We start from the raw sequence: 16,589 nt of genomic DNA on the forward strand, positions 1-16,589 counted from the left end.
GGGCACAGACCTTTTCGTGTTTCGCCGTTGCCGGTCGATCACTGACCTCGTGGAGGCCGTTGAACGTGCGGCTATTCCCTAGCAATCGCTTTCCCGTCTGTCGTCGCCTGATAACTCCGTCCCTACTCAAGCCTTCCGAAAGAAAGCAGTGAAAAACGAGCAGAAAACATGGCGGCGACGATCCCTTTAGATCCAGACCCAAGAGGTCTCAATATCCTCCAGCGATGCATGCGCCAAGCAAATTCCCGCCGGCAAGCAAAATAACTGTGGCCGTGTTTACATGGCTGAGGCAGAAGCTTATCGCAGTGCGCTAGAGCAGAGGCTAGGCAACGCTGCCAGGCCTGCTGAGGCTCTGACGTCGCTGCGACTTCCGACCGCGGCGTGCTGTTTACATGTCTTCAACGTGACTGCAACTCGGTTCGCTGAGCTTCTGTAGCGACCATGCAAATGCGGTTTATCCGGTAGTTGATTGCAAGATGCTGCTTATTACTCGGCTTCATCGGACGACGGAGAAGACGTCGCCTGCCTAATCGCCCCGGTTGTGCCCATATAAAGCTATTCTGCCTGTCTGTCGGCTTCGTCACCCTGCCATACGTGCCAAACTTATCTTCCAAGAGTTGTATTGCAAGCTGATATTTCAAAAGGCCCATCTTTGTGACTTGTCCTTGCCGCAGATGCAAGTTACCGTCATGAGTTCCTGGTGCAACTAGCGGACTGATTTAGGCGATCTCCATTGCAAGGGAGTTATGCGAAGGACCCCTTCAATCATGGTCACTATTGCGTTCAGCGAGTGTCATACTTTTGAAGGACCACGGTCCACACTGGCTAATCTAGCGCCGGACGTGGAACAGCCATTCTATGGTTACTTGTGTAATGAACAAAGTGGTAATCTTGAAGTTCTGTTGGGTCTTAATGACCTATGTCTCGCAGTTCATTTTAAAAAAATTACGCCCATCTTCCTGGTGTGATGCGACGCCTCGGGGGGTTCAATTGGAGTTTCCATTGGGTTGATTCTCTAAATCGGGTGAAACGTGTTGCGAACGCGTATGATGCATTCCATCACATGCGGGTGTTCTCATACGCGGGAAGGTGGGCGTAATTTTACTTTTCATGAAGGGACCGTCGCTTCCATCACGTCTTCATCGGAAGAATCAAGTCAAGCACGCAGTCGTCAAACAAAGTGACGCGAAGTCGAACGAGAGCGAGCGCTGACTGAACCGCCGCAGCGCGATACCCGCTTTATATTCACAGCGCCTCAAGGAGAGGAGACAACGGAGGAGAGTTGCGCATGCGCACGCTTGCGCGACGGGAGCGGAGCGGAGCGAGCGAAGCACGCGCACGCAGCTGTTGTTTATGATAATGAGGCGGAGTGAGAGCGTTACGCGCAGAGCTGTCGGAGAGAAGACGGGAGGAGAGTCGCGCATGCGCAGCTGGCGTGCGGGCGCCGGACAACGCCGACGCAGGAGGGAAATGCCTCAGAGCAAGAGATGCGTCGCATCTAATAAATCCCCTTATGGGACTTTCGCGTAATAAATGCGCTGCCCAGATAAAAATACAGCGTGCTGGTTAAACAAACCCTTGCTTGCTAGCGACAGAATTCTTTTTATTTTCACGCGTTCTTGGAGAGAATCTGTTTCACACTACGCCGAAAAGCAAAAATGGCTCAGGTTTAACACTTCTAAACTCAGTTAAAGCAAAAACTATGCACACAGTGTTTCGTGAAAGAGTGTCTTTCCTTGAGATTTCGTAGTCTGCCGTCCAGCTATATCTACCGTATGATTGGATTCATCGTTTCTCTGAAGCTGAACGATACGCGCAGACAGCCCAGCCGGCGTGCCATCGACGATGATGACCAGCTAGCGCTGAGCGAACAAGTGCCGTCGAAGCGGCCGTTTCGCACTCGGTTACTCACGTAGTATCGTAGCAGCGAGGCTCCGAGCGCGCGAAGCCAAAAGAAGGGCGCGGGCTTGCACGCCAGCGACTGAGGGTCATTCGAGACGCGATCAATTACTTGGAAGGATTTAGCGTAGTAAAGCCTTCGCTCTAAAAACACAGTGTATAGGCCAATATTTATGAGTTACTAAACCGCAAGGTACATCAGTACGACGCATTCGGCCTATGAGTAGTTCGGCTTGTCAAGTCCGGATGTTTGTCGAGAGGCATATCTGCAAGACGCACCCTGCTGCTGAAGGCAGTAGAGGAAGCCGCCCGTTGGCCGCAGCTCTCGCAGCCGGAGTGCAGAGCCGATGAGCGCCGGCAGCGTGGCCTCGAAGAACCGCCGGGTCTCGTCGGCAGAGAGAGACTTGAGGAAGCGCTTGAGAAGGTCCAGCCGGATCTCCTCGCGGGGAGGTTCCTCCGGGTCCAGGCCAACGCTGAGACGCCAAGTCATGCGAGAGAAAATAACGGGCCATCTTCACTCACGTGAAACCTGGGAAGGGGCGAAGCATTCAGCGCATGACTGCATTCAAAGATTGTAAGTCTCTCCCTTGCCACCCGGTGCGCCGATTGGGCGCTGCAGAAGCGCCGGTGGGAGGAGCAACGGCGCACTTGCTGAGGCGGTGGCGCCCTCTCTTGCGTTGAACCGCATTTAAGTAATCAAATCAGAGACAGACTGGCCGTAATTTGTGTTCGTGTCACACGCCGCAGCATGCGTTCTAGCGCAACGCGTCAGCAAACAAGTGTCCCGGCGTGGTTTTAAGTGCGAATGCACTTTATAAGCGACCCCAAACCATCCACCGCCGGCGGCGGCGGCGGCGGCGTCGGCGTCCGCAGTGCTCCTCTATATTTAAAAAAGAAACAGCATCCGGCGCCAGGTTTCGATCCGAGGACTTTGCGGCCGCAGCGCGACGCTCTACCGACCAAGCCACGGACGCGATGGTGATATCAGTGTTAGTGACGCGCCTTATATCTTTAACGCATTCAAACTACGTCGTCAGCGGCGTGCGTTGGCGACTCAGCGGCGTTATAGCGGCTTGATAACTGCGTGGTGTACACGTGATACTACAAACCCGATGGAAGAGATGGAAGAGAAGGCGGCGAGGCGGTGGGCTGCGGGGGCCGAGCGCAAGCGCCGCAAGCGGGCCGACAACCGTGCATTCGCACTTTCACATTCTCCCCCTCGGGGAAATGCGGGGGAATTTTTTTTTAGTACGCGTTTTTGCCCACGGGTATGAAACGTTCTAGCGCGAGGCGTTGGATAACGAGTGTCCCCGTGTGTTCTTTTAGCAACTGTTACATCCTAGTGCGAGGCGTAGGGAACGAGTGCCCCGTGTTTCAACACCGTGACTACATGAGACGACAGCAGACATTGACAGCCCGAGCCCCTAAAGTGTTTCGCCCAAAAAAACATAGCTCCTCTGAGGTTGCGTCCCACGAGGATACACGCGAATGTGCAGTTAATTTCGCTTGATTTCGTTACGAGTGACATAGTTCACGCAGCGTCAAGCACATAATCTGCAGAAGCCGGCTGCAGTGGGTAGGGGGCGAGCGCTAGTCGCCTTCGTGGGCACGACAGGAAGCGTTTAGCGCTTCATCCTTGCACTAAACACGACTCACTTTGCCAACTTCAGAACTTTTCCGAGAGGACCGCACACATCTGGCACCCCCCCCCCCCCCCCCCCCCCCCCCCCGAGTGCGCGTCGGGCCACCTGATAATCTAGTGTGCGGGCTTCACCGAAAAGAGCCACCACGCTATCATGCGAACACGCCTCGGCCGCAGCCCTTAGCGAACAGCGAACATGCACTCTAAGGCAATTACGTGTTCCACCTTCACCACAATGCACGCCAACAAAGCAAAATTAGCGATTGACTGAGACGCGCATTACATTTGACTAAAAATGTCATCTGCGCTCTAGCACGGCGCAATGCAGACCGCCATGCTTACGTTACGTGATGCCACAACGCCGATACAACGTTCTCGAGTCAAACCGTATGCTCTACCGTCGAACGCGGCAAATTCATTGTTGGTTACATGCATTGATCACTCTAGTACAGTCGTCCACAGGCTTAGCTGGAGCATCACATTTGACTTTATCGTGGAATATCTCACAAGTTCCTAACAAAAACTGTTCAAACAAATGTGGACGACGTGAAAGAAGTGCAGCAGTTGTCACTATAAGTACCTTACACCAAAGCAGGAGAACACTAAGAGTGGGTAAAGCACTGCTCCAGCTAAGCCTATGCACGACTGTGCACTGCAGTAAATATGAACCACAGGAATGCGTTACAGTGAAGACACTGCTTTCAAGTGTCTGATCATTCGGCGCCCCTGCTATTTGGGGGCGCGAAAAATGGAGGCACATGCAGCAAGCGCGCGTGCGGTAATGTGCTCTTCGATTTTCCACCAAACCCAACGTGACACACGGCTCCCTACCGATCGCTGCGCATTGTTGTGGAGTTCCCAAATGTAAAGGAAGGATACACTCTCACACATGAACGTAAAATACTGATTATGGGCCTTCTGCAAAGAATTCCAGGCAATCATCGTTAAAACTTGTCAGAACAAACATCGCAAGCTCATAACAACAAAATGTAGCCAACTCTTCCGGAATGACATAATGCCACCCACTTGTAGTTTTTCAATCGGCCCCATAGTCAATTTCCACCAAACTGTCCAACAAAGAGTCGTTCGCCGTTTCAGTGAAGTTACTTTCTTCTGGGTGAGTCCTAACGGACGAGCCATGAAAATGGAAATAAGTTAACCCTGTCCGCTGCGAAGACCATTGGTGCTGCACTGCACAGAACCCACTGAGGAATAAGATCTAATGCGGGTCTTCAAGCTACAAGGGGAGTAATTATTGCGTGCGAACTCAACTACCTTGATAATATAATGTACACAAAAAATATTTTTTCCTGTGTACACCGTATCCGAACTTTTAGGCAGTCTAATGTTTGCGTAATACTAACATGAACCCACTTTAACGTACGCGTAGCGCCTGTGCAGGTAACCGTTGTAGTATACGCACCAGCAGAGGTCGTATATGCGCTGCATGTCCGCCACCAGCTGCTCGGGCGAGTGGGCGAACCGGAGCTGGCTGAGGTGTCGCTCCACCTCGGGCCAGGTGGGAACGTCGCAGGGCAGCAGCACGTGCGCCATTGGCGGTAGCGACCGGCACTACCCGTCCGCCAGTGACGTCGTCGTCAGCACCGCCCTGCTGCCTCGACCGGCGGCGCATGGGAGCTCCCGGCGCTCACCTCCAGCGCGCCACTGCGCAAGTGAACGTACAGGATGGCGTCAGTCCTGTCGCACCATACTCGCTATCATTCACTTTTGCATTAACATTCACTTTAGTATGACACTGCTAAACGTTTACCCACAAAACAGCTTGCTTGCGGTGTCGGCGTCCGCATTGGAAAAAATCAGTTTCTCGTGTTAGGACCTGAGTGAGATGTAAATGCGAAAAACCGATGAGGGTCCCATATCATACGGAATTGCTGCAGGGTATCGTTGATATAATAAGGTAAAAGTATCAACGAAAGAGCATGAAGTTATTATGAAGGCGCCTTTAGAGAATTCATTACGAGGAACGGAACTTCAAACAATGAGTGCGACTATACAACGTAACCACGCACATAACCAACGGAAAGGGGAGCTTGGCGTTTTTCTTCCTGCCTCCTGTCTGATGGGGGAAGAATGAAGGGAACTCCCACCGAACTCATTCCCTTACCCCCGTTTCGGGCACACTAAAGACTGCGCTGTTACTCAGTCAGTGCTGTTTCAGACACGACGGCGCATGGCCACGATAGTTTCGACAGCACGAAGTCTTCATGTCGCTTCCACTTGGCGACATGATGTGTCGGCTGATGTCCTGGCTGCCATTTTACCCTACGCGTCCATAGGGACGCTGCGTTGAAGTGTGCGTCTACGCTGCGTTCAAGTGTGCACGGCGCCTTTGTTAAAACGGCTCGCCACAGCACGCCACGCCCCCTTTACTCGCACTTCCCGCTTTTCTGGTAAATTGGGTATCAGCGCAGGAAGATTTCGTCCTCTACGCTCAGGCTAGCGCGTGCCTGCCTCATATCCAGCTGGAGTAATAATAATATTAATAATAATAGTAATAATAATCAATCAATCAATCAATCAATCAATCATTTATTTGCGTGCCCAGGAACAGCCGGGGGGGCCTTTGTGCTGGCGCACGGAAACAGAAACACACGAAACATAATGTACACATCTTTCAAATACAAAATAAAATACAAAATACAAAAAAAAACGAAAGGATAGCTTATGTTGAAGTTACGGAATGAAAGTCATTTAAGTGCATGAACTCAAGGATAAAAGACAAATGCAGAATAAGAAAAGTTGGCAGTTACGCCAATACAAACTCACAGACATGTTTGCGAAACAGAGTAGGACAATCATTAAATATATCAAGGTAATCCGAGTACCGATTGTACGTGCATTACAGTCGGCACACAGGGCACAAGACACGCAGACAATTGGAGTTGCAAAAGGTATCATGTTTCCTGGTCCACTTTTGCGGCACATAAAGACGAACATGTTGTAGCAGCTCACCACAAGACACTATGCCGTGCATAATTTTAAAGAGGAAGAGAATATCAGCCTTGTTCCGCCTGGAAGTTAAGCATGATAGCGTCAATGAAGAGGGCGATCCAGGGTTATAATTACTACTATCGCCAAAGCGATGGTTGAAGATAGATATGAACTTATTTTGGACTCTTTCTACAAGCTTACGGTTTGTTTTACTCGTGCTGTTCCAGACAACAGATGCATATTCAAGCTGAGGACGACATATAGTTGTGTAGAGCTTGAGAAGAGAAATCGGCTCCTTGAACTCCTTGGACACGCGACAGACAACGCCAAGCGATCGAAGAGCTCTACGAGTAATTACCTGAATATGTGGAGAGAAGCTCAGTTTACTGTCGAAAGTGACGCCTAGGTCATTAACCTCTACCACACGTGGGAGTAATTCACCGTTGATGTTATAGGGAAACAAGATGTTGTCAGTCTTTCTTGTGTATGTCATTACCTTAGTTTTAGATGTATTAATGAGGAGTTTGTTGCATGAGCACCAATGCGAGAAGGACGAGATTGCTCTCTGGAGAGCGGAACAGCTGGCAGAGTTGGAAACAGATTTAAATATTTTTACATCATCGGCATATAAAAGAAAATTACAATCATTAAATATTGTCGCGACATCATTTATAAAGATTGAGAAGAGAAGTGGCCCGAGAACTGAGCCCTGAGGGACACCACTGGTGACCTCATAGGAAAGAGAAGACTGTCCATTTACATGCACGAAACATGACCTATCACATAGATAATTGCATATAAGAGATATCAGGGATGGTTGTATATCAAGCTCAGATAGTTTTTTGGCTAAGAGCTCGTGGCAGACGACATCAAAAGCCTTGCTTAAATCAAAGTAGACTACATCAAGTTGACCTCTCCCTTGCACAGCTTCCGAAGCATGCAGCATGAAGTTGACGAGATTAGTGGTGGTCGATCTCCCAGCGAGAAAGCCGTGTTGCTGAGGTAATAATATAGTTTTTACGCTGAAAGAGAGTACTGTATGTAGTACAGTCTCAAAGAGTTTTGAAGCAGCGCAGAGAATAGAAATCGGGCGGTAGTTTGTGGGGTCTAACTTTGACCCTGACTTAAATATAGGAACAACCCGCGCAGTCTTCCAACGAGTAGGGAACTTGCCGGTATTGAGTGACGTTCGAAATAATCGCGCCAAGACCGGAACAAGAAGATCCCCAAACGCCTTCAGTACCGCCGAAGGAATGCCATCAGGGCCGCACGAAAATGAGGGCTTAACTCGCTTTAGAGCTCTTGATACAAGACTTTCCGAAATAAAACATTCTGAGCTTTTATCATACCCCGGAAACACTTGAGGGGGGCAGGCTGCACTTTTCTTGCCGAATACTGAACTGAATTGTTGAGCAAAAGCATTAGGAACGTCAGGAATGCTGTCACCCCTCTTGTCAATGAGGTTAATATCTCCAGGGTTGTTTTTGGAAGTTTGTGCACGGACATGACCCCAGAAAGCTTTAGCATTGCGCGGCGCATCGGCTTCAACCGCGGCTATATAACTGGACCTATCGCGCTTAAGCAGATTTTTACAATGCGACCTGAGTTGACGAAACTCGCTCTGCCACCTCTCTTGGCCAGTTTTTTTTGCTTGTTTGTGAGCTCGATTCTTTCTACCAAGGGCCTTTCTTAGTTCAGATGAAAACCAGTACGGATAATAATAATAATAATAATAATAATAATAATAATAATAATAATAATATTTATTAGTCAAACAGAAATTATGTACACAATCAGGCCTAACTAATCCGCATCAGGTTTGTCTGGCAGACAGTGGCAGGCGACAACCGTTTATGTAAATTCTAACACAGCATACTGCAACACATAGTATCAATCAAGAACAGATAACCATCCGGTATTCACTAAATCTGTGCAAAGTTCTAACGCATGCGCCTAGAAACCTTTTCCAGTCTATATTTGTAACCATGCGCAAAAAGTCGAGAGGAAAAGTGTTACGTATATCTGGCACTTAATAACGGCGTGTTCTTTTGCCCTAACTTGTGGAACAGCGAGTAATTGCGAACCGTTGCTTCGGTTTCAGGGACGGCACAGGAATTTAAAACGTTTTGAACGTATTAATCCAAAAGTTTCGTTTAGGAACGACGTAAAATTGGGCAACATCGATGTTTTGAATACATTGCCATCTTTGTCAGTATACAAGTCATATGCAATGCTACGCAGCAAAAAAAAAACGTAAAATGTAAGGGACTCGGCCTGTCCAATGTGAAGAACGGTGGCCATGTACTGTAATACCCCATCTAACCACACCATACCAAAGAGGATGCACGATGACTTTTTGCAGCGGAAACGGGATAAATGTTCTTAATTTATATAACAAAGATAATACAACACGAATATTTTGCAGACGTAAGCTAGGTGTGAATTTCAAGAAAGTTCGCTATCGAAATACAAGCCTAAATACTTGCCTGTCGATACATGATTTACACGAATACAAGAACAAGAAGATCCGGCCGTTAAGTGTAGAAATAACGATTGCATTAAAGCAAGTTTTCTTTCGAGGGATTACGAAAGAAAATTAGCGGTGTTTCCTTTGTATTAACATAAATGGAATTGGCCGTAAATACATTCAGAATTTCCACTGCGGCAACTTGAAGTCTGAAGCACACGAATAACGCCCCCCTGTCTTCTAACGACTTCTGCGTCCCAAAAATAACAAATCACCGGGATAAAAGTGGCAACGAGGCCAGTCTGGCTTTTCAAGCGTCTTGTATTCGTCGGTTAACAAGTTAGAAGCGCCCACTTGTTTATAAGTCGCGGCGTGCCTTCCCCAAACAAGTGGTGGTTAGGGCTCTTAAAAACGCTCATTCTTCATTTTTTCGCGCAGTATTACGTTCTACAACTTACATGGTACGATAATAAACAGGAAACAATCTTCTCTAAAGGTATTCGTACAGAGGAGGTGAAGGCACCTTCGAAACGTGGTTAGGGTGTTGCTTCACTACTAGCAAAGTTTACGATCCCCTCGATCAAATCAAGCGAGTCGGGGTCACTGTAACACCGACGCATTGACACGATGCTTCTTCGTATTTCTTCGCCGCCCAATATGCGAGCATGCCTCAGTCAATTTTACGGCACAGAATGATAAGATAGCCAGGTTACGACGGCTGCTCGAGAAGCGCACTATACGGATATAAAATCGTTTCGAACTACAGGTACAATGGCCGCGAGTAAAGATGCCATTTGAGTTTTAAAATAGCGCTAATTAAATCCGAAGAAGGAGTGCACCTTGTAAGTATGCTGACGGCAAAAAAGTTTAAGGTGAAAGCCTAGTATGTCTCATCAAAAGTGAAAAGTGACCGAAGTCGTAATACTAGTCGGCGTAAGCACGAATGGTACCAAAATCTCGCTGTTGTAAAGAGAAAATAAACTGGCTTGTATAGGATTTCAACTCGCGTCGCCAGAGCAACAGCCAAGTGCGCCAACTACCTATTCCGGCACCGCACCAAATGCAACAACAATTGTCCCGATGCGGGCGCTGTGACAGGTACACGTGACAGGCGGCACGTGCGTAGAGCGGGTGCACGCGTAGGAGAGCTCCGGCTACGGGGAACCTGCAGCGTGAATGCGGCCTGTCTGCCTGTAGGATTAATCCAGTCAAATGACGAAGAAAAATCCTGGGCCATCTCCACTAACGTGAAACCTTGGGAAGGGCGAAGCATTCAGTGTATAAGTCTATTCAAAGACTGTAAGTCTCTATCTTGCAGCATGGGGCGCGCTCATTGGGCGCCGGAGGAGCGCCGGTGGAAGGAGCAATCACGCGCTTGCTGAGGCGGTGGCGCCCTCTCTTGCGTTGAACCGGATTTAAGCAATTAAATGAGAGGGAGAGACCGACTGGCCGTAAGTTTGTTGGTGTCACACGCCGGAGCATGCTTCTAGCGAGAGGCGTTGGAAAACGGGTCTGCCGGTGTTTCACTACTGTGACTGCATGACACACCGACAGCCCGAGTCCCTAATGTTCTTCGCCCCTAAATGAAGAACGAGACGCAAACCCGATGCTGCAGTAATGAAGTCTGATAATCGCCAGGTTTTCGCCCTTCAGCCACTTAGGCAGATTTGAGCGCCCCAAAAAATTTTTCAAAAGCACTTAGGTGAATTCATTGAGGTCTTATTTCGAGCGTTTGCGGCCGCCGCGCCCAATGATGCCAGACTGGTTTTTGTGATATCTCAGCCATCAGCAGCTTGATTTTTACTCGTTTTATTGTTGGTAAGGACTGTTTACTTGCTCATGCACCGCTTTTTCGACCAAACATTAGTCCGCTAAATTTAGTCCCCGAACCCCCCAGTGTGTCCTCATAGCTCACTTCTACAAATCAGCCGGGAGGATTGTGAGAAAGTGGAGCTTTCGAACCAACTTAAATTGTTTAAAATGCGCGTAAATCAGCCGGCAAAACTAAAAAGTTGGCGTACGAATTGTAGAACTCAATCTCCAACGGTAATACAACAATGTCCACAATTGACTCCTGTCTCTCTTTAAGACGGCCCTGAACACGTAATGGTTGGTTTCGGCTTGTTCGTCTTCCGAATTTCCACATGATACCATGCACTTTTATACCGCCATAACGCCACCGCTTAGAGGACAGGACGTTTGTTGCGCTGAGCTTACGGCGCGTGTTTTATTACACCAACCATCATGGAGTTATTTCTTGTGTTTTTCGCTTGCCAAGAAAGGAACAAGCACGTGTAGGTTGTTCAAAAAATGATAAAAATCTTGTCTGATCGGGCGGGTAGCTTTTATACCTCTGCTGCCCGTATATCCACATCAACCAGCACACGTCGTCCGCGTTGTTAACGTGGCGGGTCAGGAAATGACAGCTCTGACTGCACACACAACCTCAACCGAAGCTGCAGGTCATTTGTTTCCCTAGACAGTTTTCCGGCATTTCGTGAGTACTGTACACATGCTGTTGATCCTCTATAGAGGAGCATTTTTATCATTAAAATATTTTGAAGGTCATACCACTTCGTTCACATTACAAGCGAAGCTGCATGCGGTTCAGCTGTGAAATCTTTTTACTGAATGACGTTTTTTCACTGGGTTGTAGGTCATAGCCGGCACTTTAATGTAATGTAAGCCTATAGGTCCGTTTAGAGCAACGTTCCTGGCGAACGTTCCAACGTTTTTCCGGCTAAATCACCGTCCTGGGACGAGGCAGCCCTGTTCCCTAGAACCGTGATGATATTCACGCACCCTCGAATGGGCTATACGTAACCCACCCACAGCACAAGTGACCACAAAGCACAAAAGCTTGTGGTGCATGGCTAGTGACGGGGACGAAGCAGATCGCATTGGCGTAGCATTAAACTACGTGATCCTGCTCGCCTAACCAGTCCCGACGTGAGGCATGTATCAAGTTTTTTAAAGACGGTTGCCTCTCTTGGAATCCTTAAGCGCGAAAATTTTTAACTATCTGTCTGGTTGTCACTCGATTTAACCGCCCGCCAAGATGGGTTGAAAAAATGCTTGAACAAGATGTAGGCAAGCTCGCTGCACACTAGCCAAACGGCTGTCATGGCTCATACCTGCCCACATTATTCAGCGCAAAAGGAACTTCAGGCATATTAGAAGCGATAAATTTGTACATAAATGAAAGCACAAGAGTTATGTCAATTAAGATTCCACACCCTACTGATTTTTATTATAGCAACCGAAACAAAAATAACGCGTTAAACACAATGCCGGATGTTCCCAACAGAACATATGGCAAGCGAGCATTTCGAACGCGGGAAAAACGAATTTAGCAAATTCTCATTGCAATCATCGCGGGAAGGGCGAGAAGAGAGGGGAAGAGCGTGATGGCTGAGAGAGAGAGAGGGATATCACGTGCCAGGGACGGCAAAAGGCTATCAACGTTGATATGCTGCTCAGGAAAGTTGAGTTTCCATGTTCTTGAATTCACAGCGCAATAAATAACGACGAAGAGGCACAGCGCCTGCGTGTATTTGTTGCGCTGTGAATTCAAGAGGACTATTGTGTTTAAAAATTTTCAGCGAAGCAAACAGATATCCCGCCAATTTTTCGTACAAGTATGAATCGGTGCACTATAAAACCGAATACAGCACTGAGTTACAAACAGCGCATGAACAGGACGATAAGAGGATCACACATACACGGCACCGTGTTTGTATGATCCTCTCATCGTCTTGTTGTTTGTGTGATCCTCTTATCGTCCTGTTCCTGCGCTGTTTGTAACTCAATTACGTAAATATTGGCCCGCCTACAATCTGAGTACAGTAATCTCCCGTTAAGACGAACCCGAAAGGACCGTAAAAAGGTAGGGGCAACTCAAGAGCAACATAAAGAGGAAGGAGGAAAGAAAATACACCATCTTCCCGTGGGGAACCCTGATGAGGATGCGAAGCATCGTGGTGGTTCCGTGTGGTTCCATTGTGTTGCCGTTATGTTGAGTGATCTGGTTTTTACTAGCGCCAGAGGGAATTCCGCGTCAGGGTCCACACGGGTGGCAAAGGCACGCAAGTACTGTTGTGTGACGGTGAGTAGGCGGTGGTTCTCGAGGCGCCGAAACTCGTCCATCATGTTCTTGTCGATGTTGTCTCTGTGGTAGAATCGGTAGTCTCCGTCAGCGTTGGTGAGGTAAAGGTTGTTGACGTTGGTGCACCGGCTGAGAGCAACGTACACGCCCTCCTCTTCGCAGCTTTGTCTTTTTCTCCTTCTTCTTCTTCAGCGGTTCCCCTACGGGAAGATGACGACGGTGGTTGAACGCGAAGATATCTCGTGATGGATTCTTTGGTTGGAAATCCCTAGGGGCATCCTGCCACAATCATCCCATCAGCGGTGCCTGGCCAGGCATGCGCAGTGGGGGTGAGGACGGCGGACAACAACGACAACGACAAGGGAGGGAGGAACACAGCCCCGAGCATAAGATGCTCCGCATCTAAAATTTGTTCGTATTATCAGAAATTCATCTTAAGCGGAGGCGTTTTGCATTGTGACGTTACAATTAAGAGTGCAAAAATGTTGTTCATCTTAACCATAGTGTTCGTATTAACCGAGTTCGTCTTAACGGGAATCCACTGTATAGCCGTACTTTTTAGGGAGAGCAGGAAGGACGGACGATCGACCGGGGGTGCCTCACTAACAGTTAACTCTAAAAGTTTCGTAGTGTAAGCTAAGCCGCTGCTTTCGCGGCGCCAATTCATTCATCACGCCCAACCCGGGGAGGTCGGCTCGTATCGCTCTCGTTGTCTCCAGTGCCCACAAGTCATTCGTCTGTCGTCCCACGCAGTTTCTTCTTTGACCAGCGACGCGCCCCGCGTTCCCGGTTGCTTCATCCCTCACGCGTAATCTCGTTTATCCCGCGGGTAATACTTAACGGACACGGAACGCAATTACACATCCCCGCTGCCGTCCCGATTCGCAGAGCGTGGGCGGGTGTCGCCAAGCGAGTAGGCTGCACTTTGTTTAACAGAGGAGCAGATAACGAGGGGCGGGAGTGGGTGCAGCTAATTAGCAAACGCACACGCTCTTCATTCATTAGCGCGTCGCGGGTCGGGGCGCACTCATGGCGCAGACGACCCCGAGGGAGCTGATCTGGGCGGCCCCGATATATTGCTACGCCACTCTATGCATGACTTCGGGAAATCTGGCTGACAGCGAGGAGCGAGCAGAGAGAGGGAGAGAGACGAAAAGAGTTAAGATGATTTGACTGACGTGCGGTGCCTACAGAAGCTTCGTATTCAGTTAACAACCGTCCATTAAGACTCGGAATGAGACAGCACGTTGCTGCACCCGTCTTTCCTAATAAAAATCCCGGGCCATCTCCCCTAACGTGAAACCTGGGGAGGGGCGAAGCATGCCGTGTATAGGTGTATTCTTGGCGCGTTGGCGTTTTTGCCAACGGAGATGAAACCGTTGGGGGGTAGAGGTATGCAGACTTGCAGTAAAAGTCTCGTGTCTTTGAAGCACGGAGCTCCATAGCGTGAGCCGCAAACGAGTGTCCCGGTGTTTTTTTAGTATGCGTTACGTTCTAGCGCGTGGCGTAAATGAGTTTCGTAGTGTTCTAGTACTGTGACATGAGAAGACGATTACGACGACGATACAGGAGACGCCAACAGCCCAAGCCCCTAGGGGACTTTGCCCCTAAAACGGCGACTCTGAAACCTGTATGTTTCAGTACACAGATGGCGCGCGCCAAGTATCTCCACATTCAACTTATTATCAGGAGATAGCAGGCGACGATCTGAGTCTGCTCAATTATTTAGCATCACAACAACATGTTCTAGGTTGTAGTTCCAAGATTAAATTCGCTTATCTTTGCAGCCATGCTCCAACCAATATTTCAGTTCTGATTCCGTTCGTGTTCCATTAACGCACCTGTAACAACGTCGCTTATTTCCATCTCCGGTAGGCCTATGTAAATCGGAAAAAAGTTGGTACCGTAATTACCCGATTCTAGCGCGCCCCCGATTCTAACGCGCACCCGATTTTCCAGGCAAAAAACCTAAAAAACTTGCACCTCCGTTTGTAGCGCGCAAGGAACTTTGTGAGCAAGAAAAACGAATGCGAGAGAAACGGGCGATTTAACCCCGAAGTAATCTCACTCATTTCACTCCTCGTCGCAATCCGAGAGCTCCTTGTCGCCTTCCGCTGACCGCAACATCTCGTCATTGGTGCCGTCAAGCGCGTTGGCGATGCCACACTTCTGAACGAACGTTCAACCATGTTCGATGGGACCGTGGCCCACGCCTCGCATGCCCATCCCGCGAGCTTCTCCAGAGCCATACGCTTCAGCCAACCGCTCGTTGTGAACGCGTCGGAGCCGCTCGTAAGCCGCGGAAGCGGCGCACCTTCGTTGCCGCTGCTGCCATTGCTGTTATCAAGCACGCAAGTGGAATAATTTGACCATTTGTGTGAACGCCGAAAGAAAAGCCTAGGCGCCTAGATCCGTAAAATTGTTGCTAAAAGCTTTGGTGCCATCTTGAGATCGCGATGGCGATGGGTGGAACGAAATTTCAGCTGTTTCGGCAGTTTCGGTTTCGTATCCGACTCTAACGCGCATGCGATTTTTCGGCCTATTTTTGCGGAAAAAAGGTGCGCGTTAGAATCGGGTAAGTACGGTATTTGTTTCGACAAAGATACCTGCTACATAAACCACACGTCCCTTTTAAACTTCTTTAGACTTGCTGTTTATTGTATTGAAATACACGGCTGTGCCCTTTACAACTACGTAAACAAACATTGTGTTTTAAGCCTGCGCTGTTGAGTGGTCTGAAACTTGGAACTCGATCTCTTTAAAAGTTGGAGCGATTGGCGCAACGACGTTCGCAGTAGCTGCAAGGACATTTATGTGGTGCACGGTGTCTCGCAAAAACATAATACTGGTTTGTTCTCGCGTCCAGATGTGCCTGTGTTTCAGCTGCTATGTAACGAAATGTTTTAAATCGTTATAGTCAAGACCGTCCACTTTATCTCTCGCCGCGCGGCCCTACAACCCAAAATCTGCCTTTGGTACCTCGACTCCACGCGAGATGCGGTGAGTGTACTCGCCTGTACCATGCGCCGACAATACCTGCGCAACGTCACTTGATTAATTTTGTTTCAGTACCAAAACCATGCTAGAAACTTTTCATGATTTCTGTTTTAAATTGGATTAAGAGTGAGTCCTACACTCCCCGTAACATTTCCCTGGGCCCTTCTTGAACAGTGGTTACCCGCTGCGGTGGCTCAGTGGCTAAGGCATTTTGTTGCTGAGCACGAGGTAGCGGGTTCGATACCCCCGCGGCGGCCGCTTTTCTGATGGAGGCGAAAAGCAAAACGCCCGTGCGTTCGAGATTACGGCGCACGTTAAAGATCCCCAGGTGGTCAAAATTAATCCGGAGCCCTCCACTACGGCGCGCCTCATCGCCTGCGTTGCGTCGGCGCATTAAACCCTACAATTAATCAATGAATTGAAGAGTGGTTGCAACTACGTAAGTCGATTGGTCGTAATGCGTCCGTTCCGATCAGGTACATTGAACTTTCAGGCACTGTACCACGATCAACGGTTAAAATGGTTTA

General features: G+C 48.8%; 1 protein-coding gene across 2 annotated transcripts in view; it reads right to left on the bottom strand.

The window, feature by feature from the left end:
• The window catches only part of LOC144169039 (uncharacterized), a 139,700-nt gene that overhangs the window by 32,613 nt on the left and 90,498 nt on the right, over nucleotides 1-16,589 (bottom strand). For both annotated transcript variants that reach the window (XM_077698033.1, XM_077698034.1), the window contains exons 2-3: nucleotides 4,965-5,206; nucleotides 2,179-2,372 (exon numbers count right to left, since the gene is read on the bottom strand). In XM_077698033.1, the coding sequence (XP_077554159.1) occupies nucleotides 2,179-2,372; nucleotides 4,965-5,095 (325 nt within the window). In that variant the 5' untranslated portion in view covers nucleotides 5,096-5,206. The remainder of the gene's footprint in view (nucleotides 1-2,178; nucleotides 2,373-4,964; nucleotides 5,207-16,589) is intronic.

This window comes from Haemaphysalis longicornis, unplaced genomic scaffold, assembly GCF_048455015.1.
Source record: "Haemaphysalis longicornis isolate Haplotype H1 unplaced genomic scaffold, Haemaphysalis longicornis Haplotype H1 scaffold_2, whole genome shotgun sequence".
Classification (NCBI taxonomy): Eukaryota; Metazoa; Arthropoda; class Arachnida; order Ixodida; family Ixodidae; genus Haemaphysalis; species Haemaphysalis longicornis.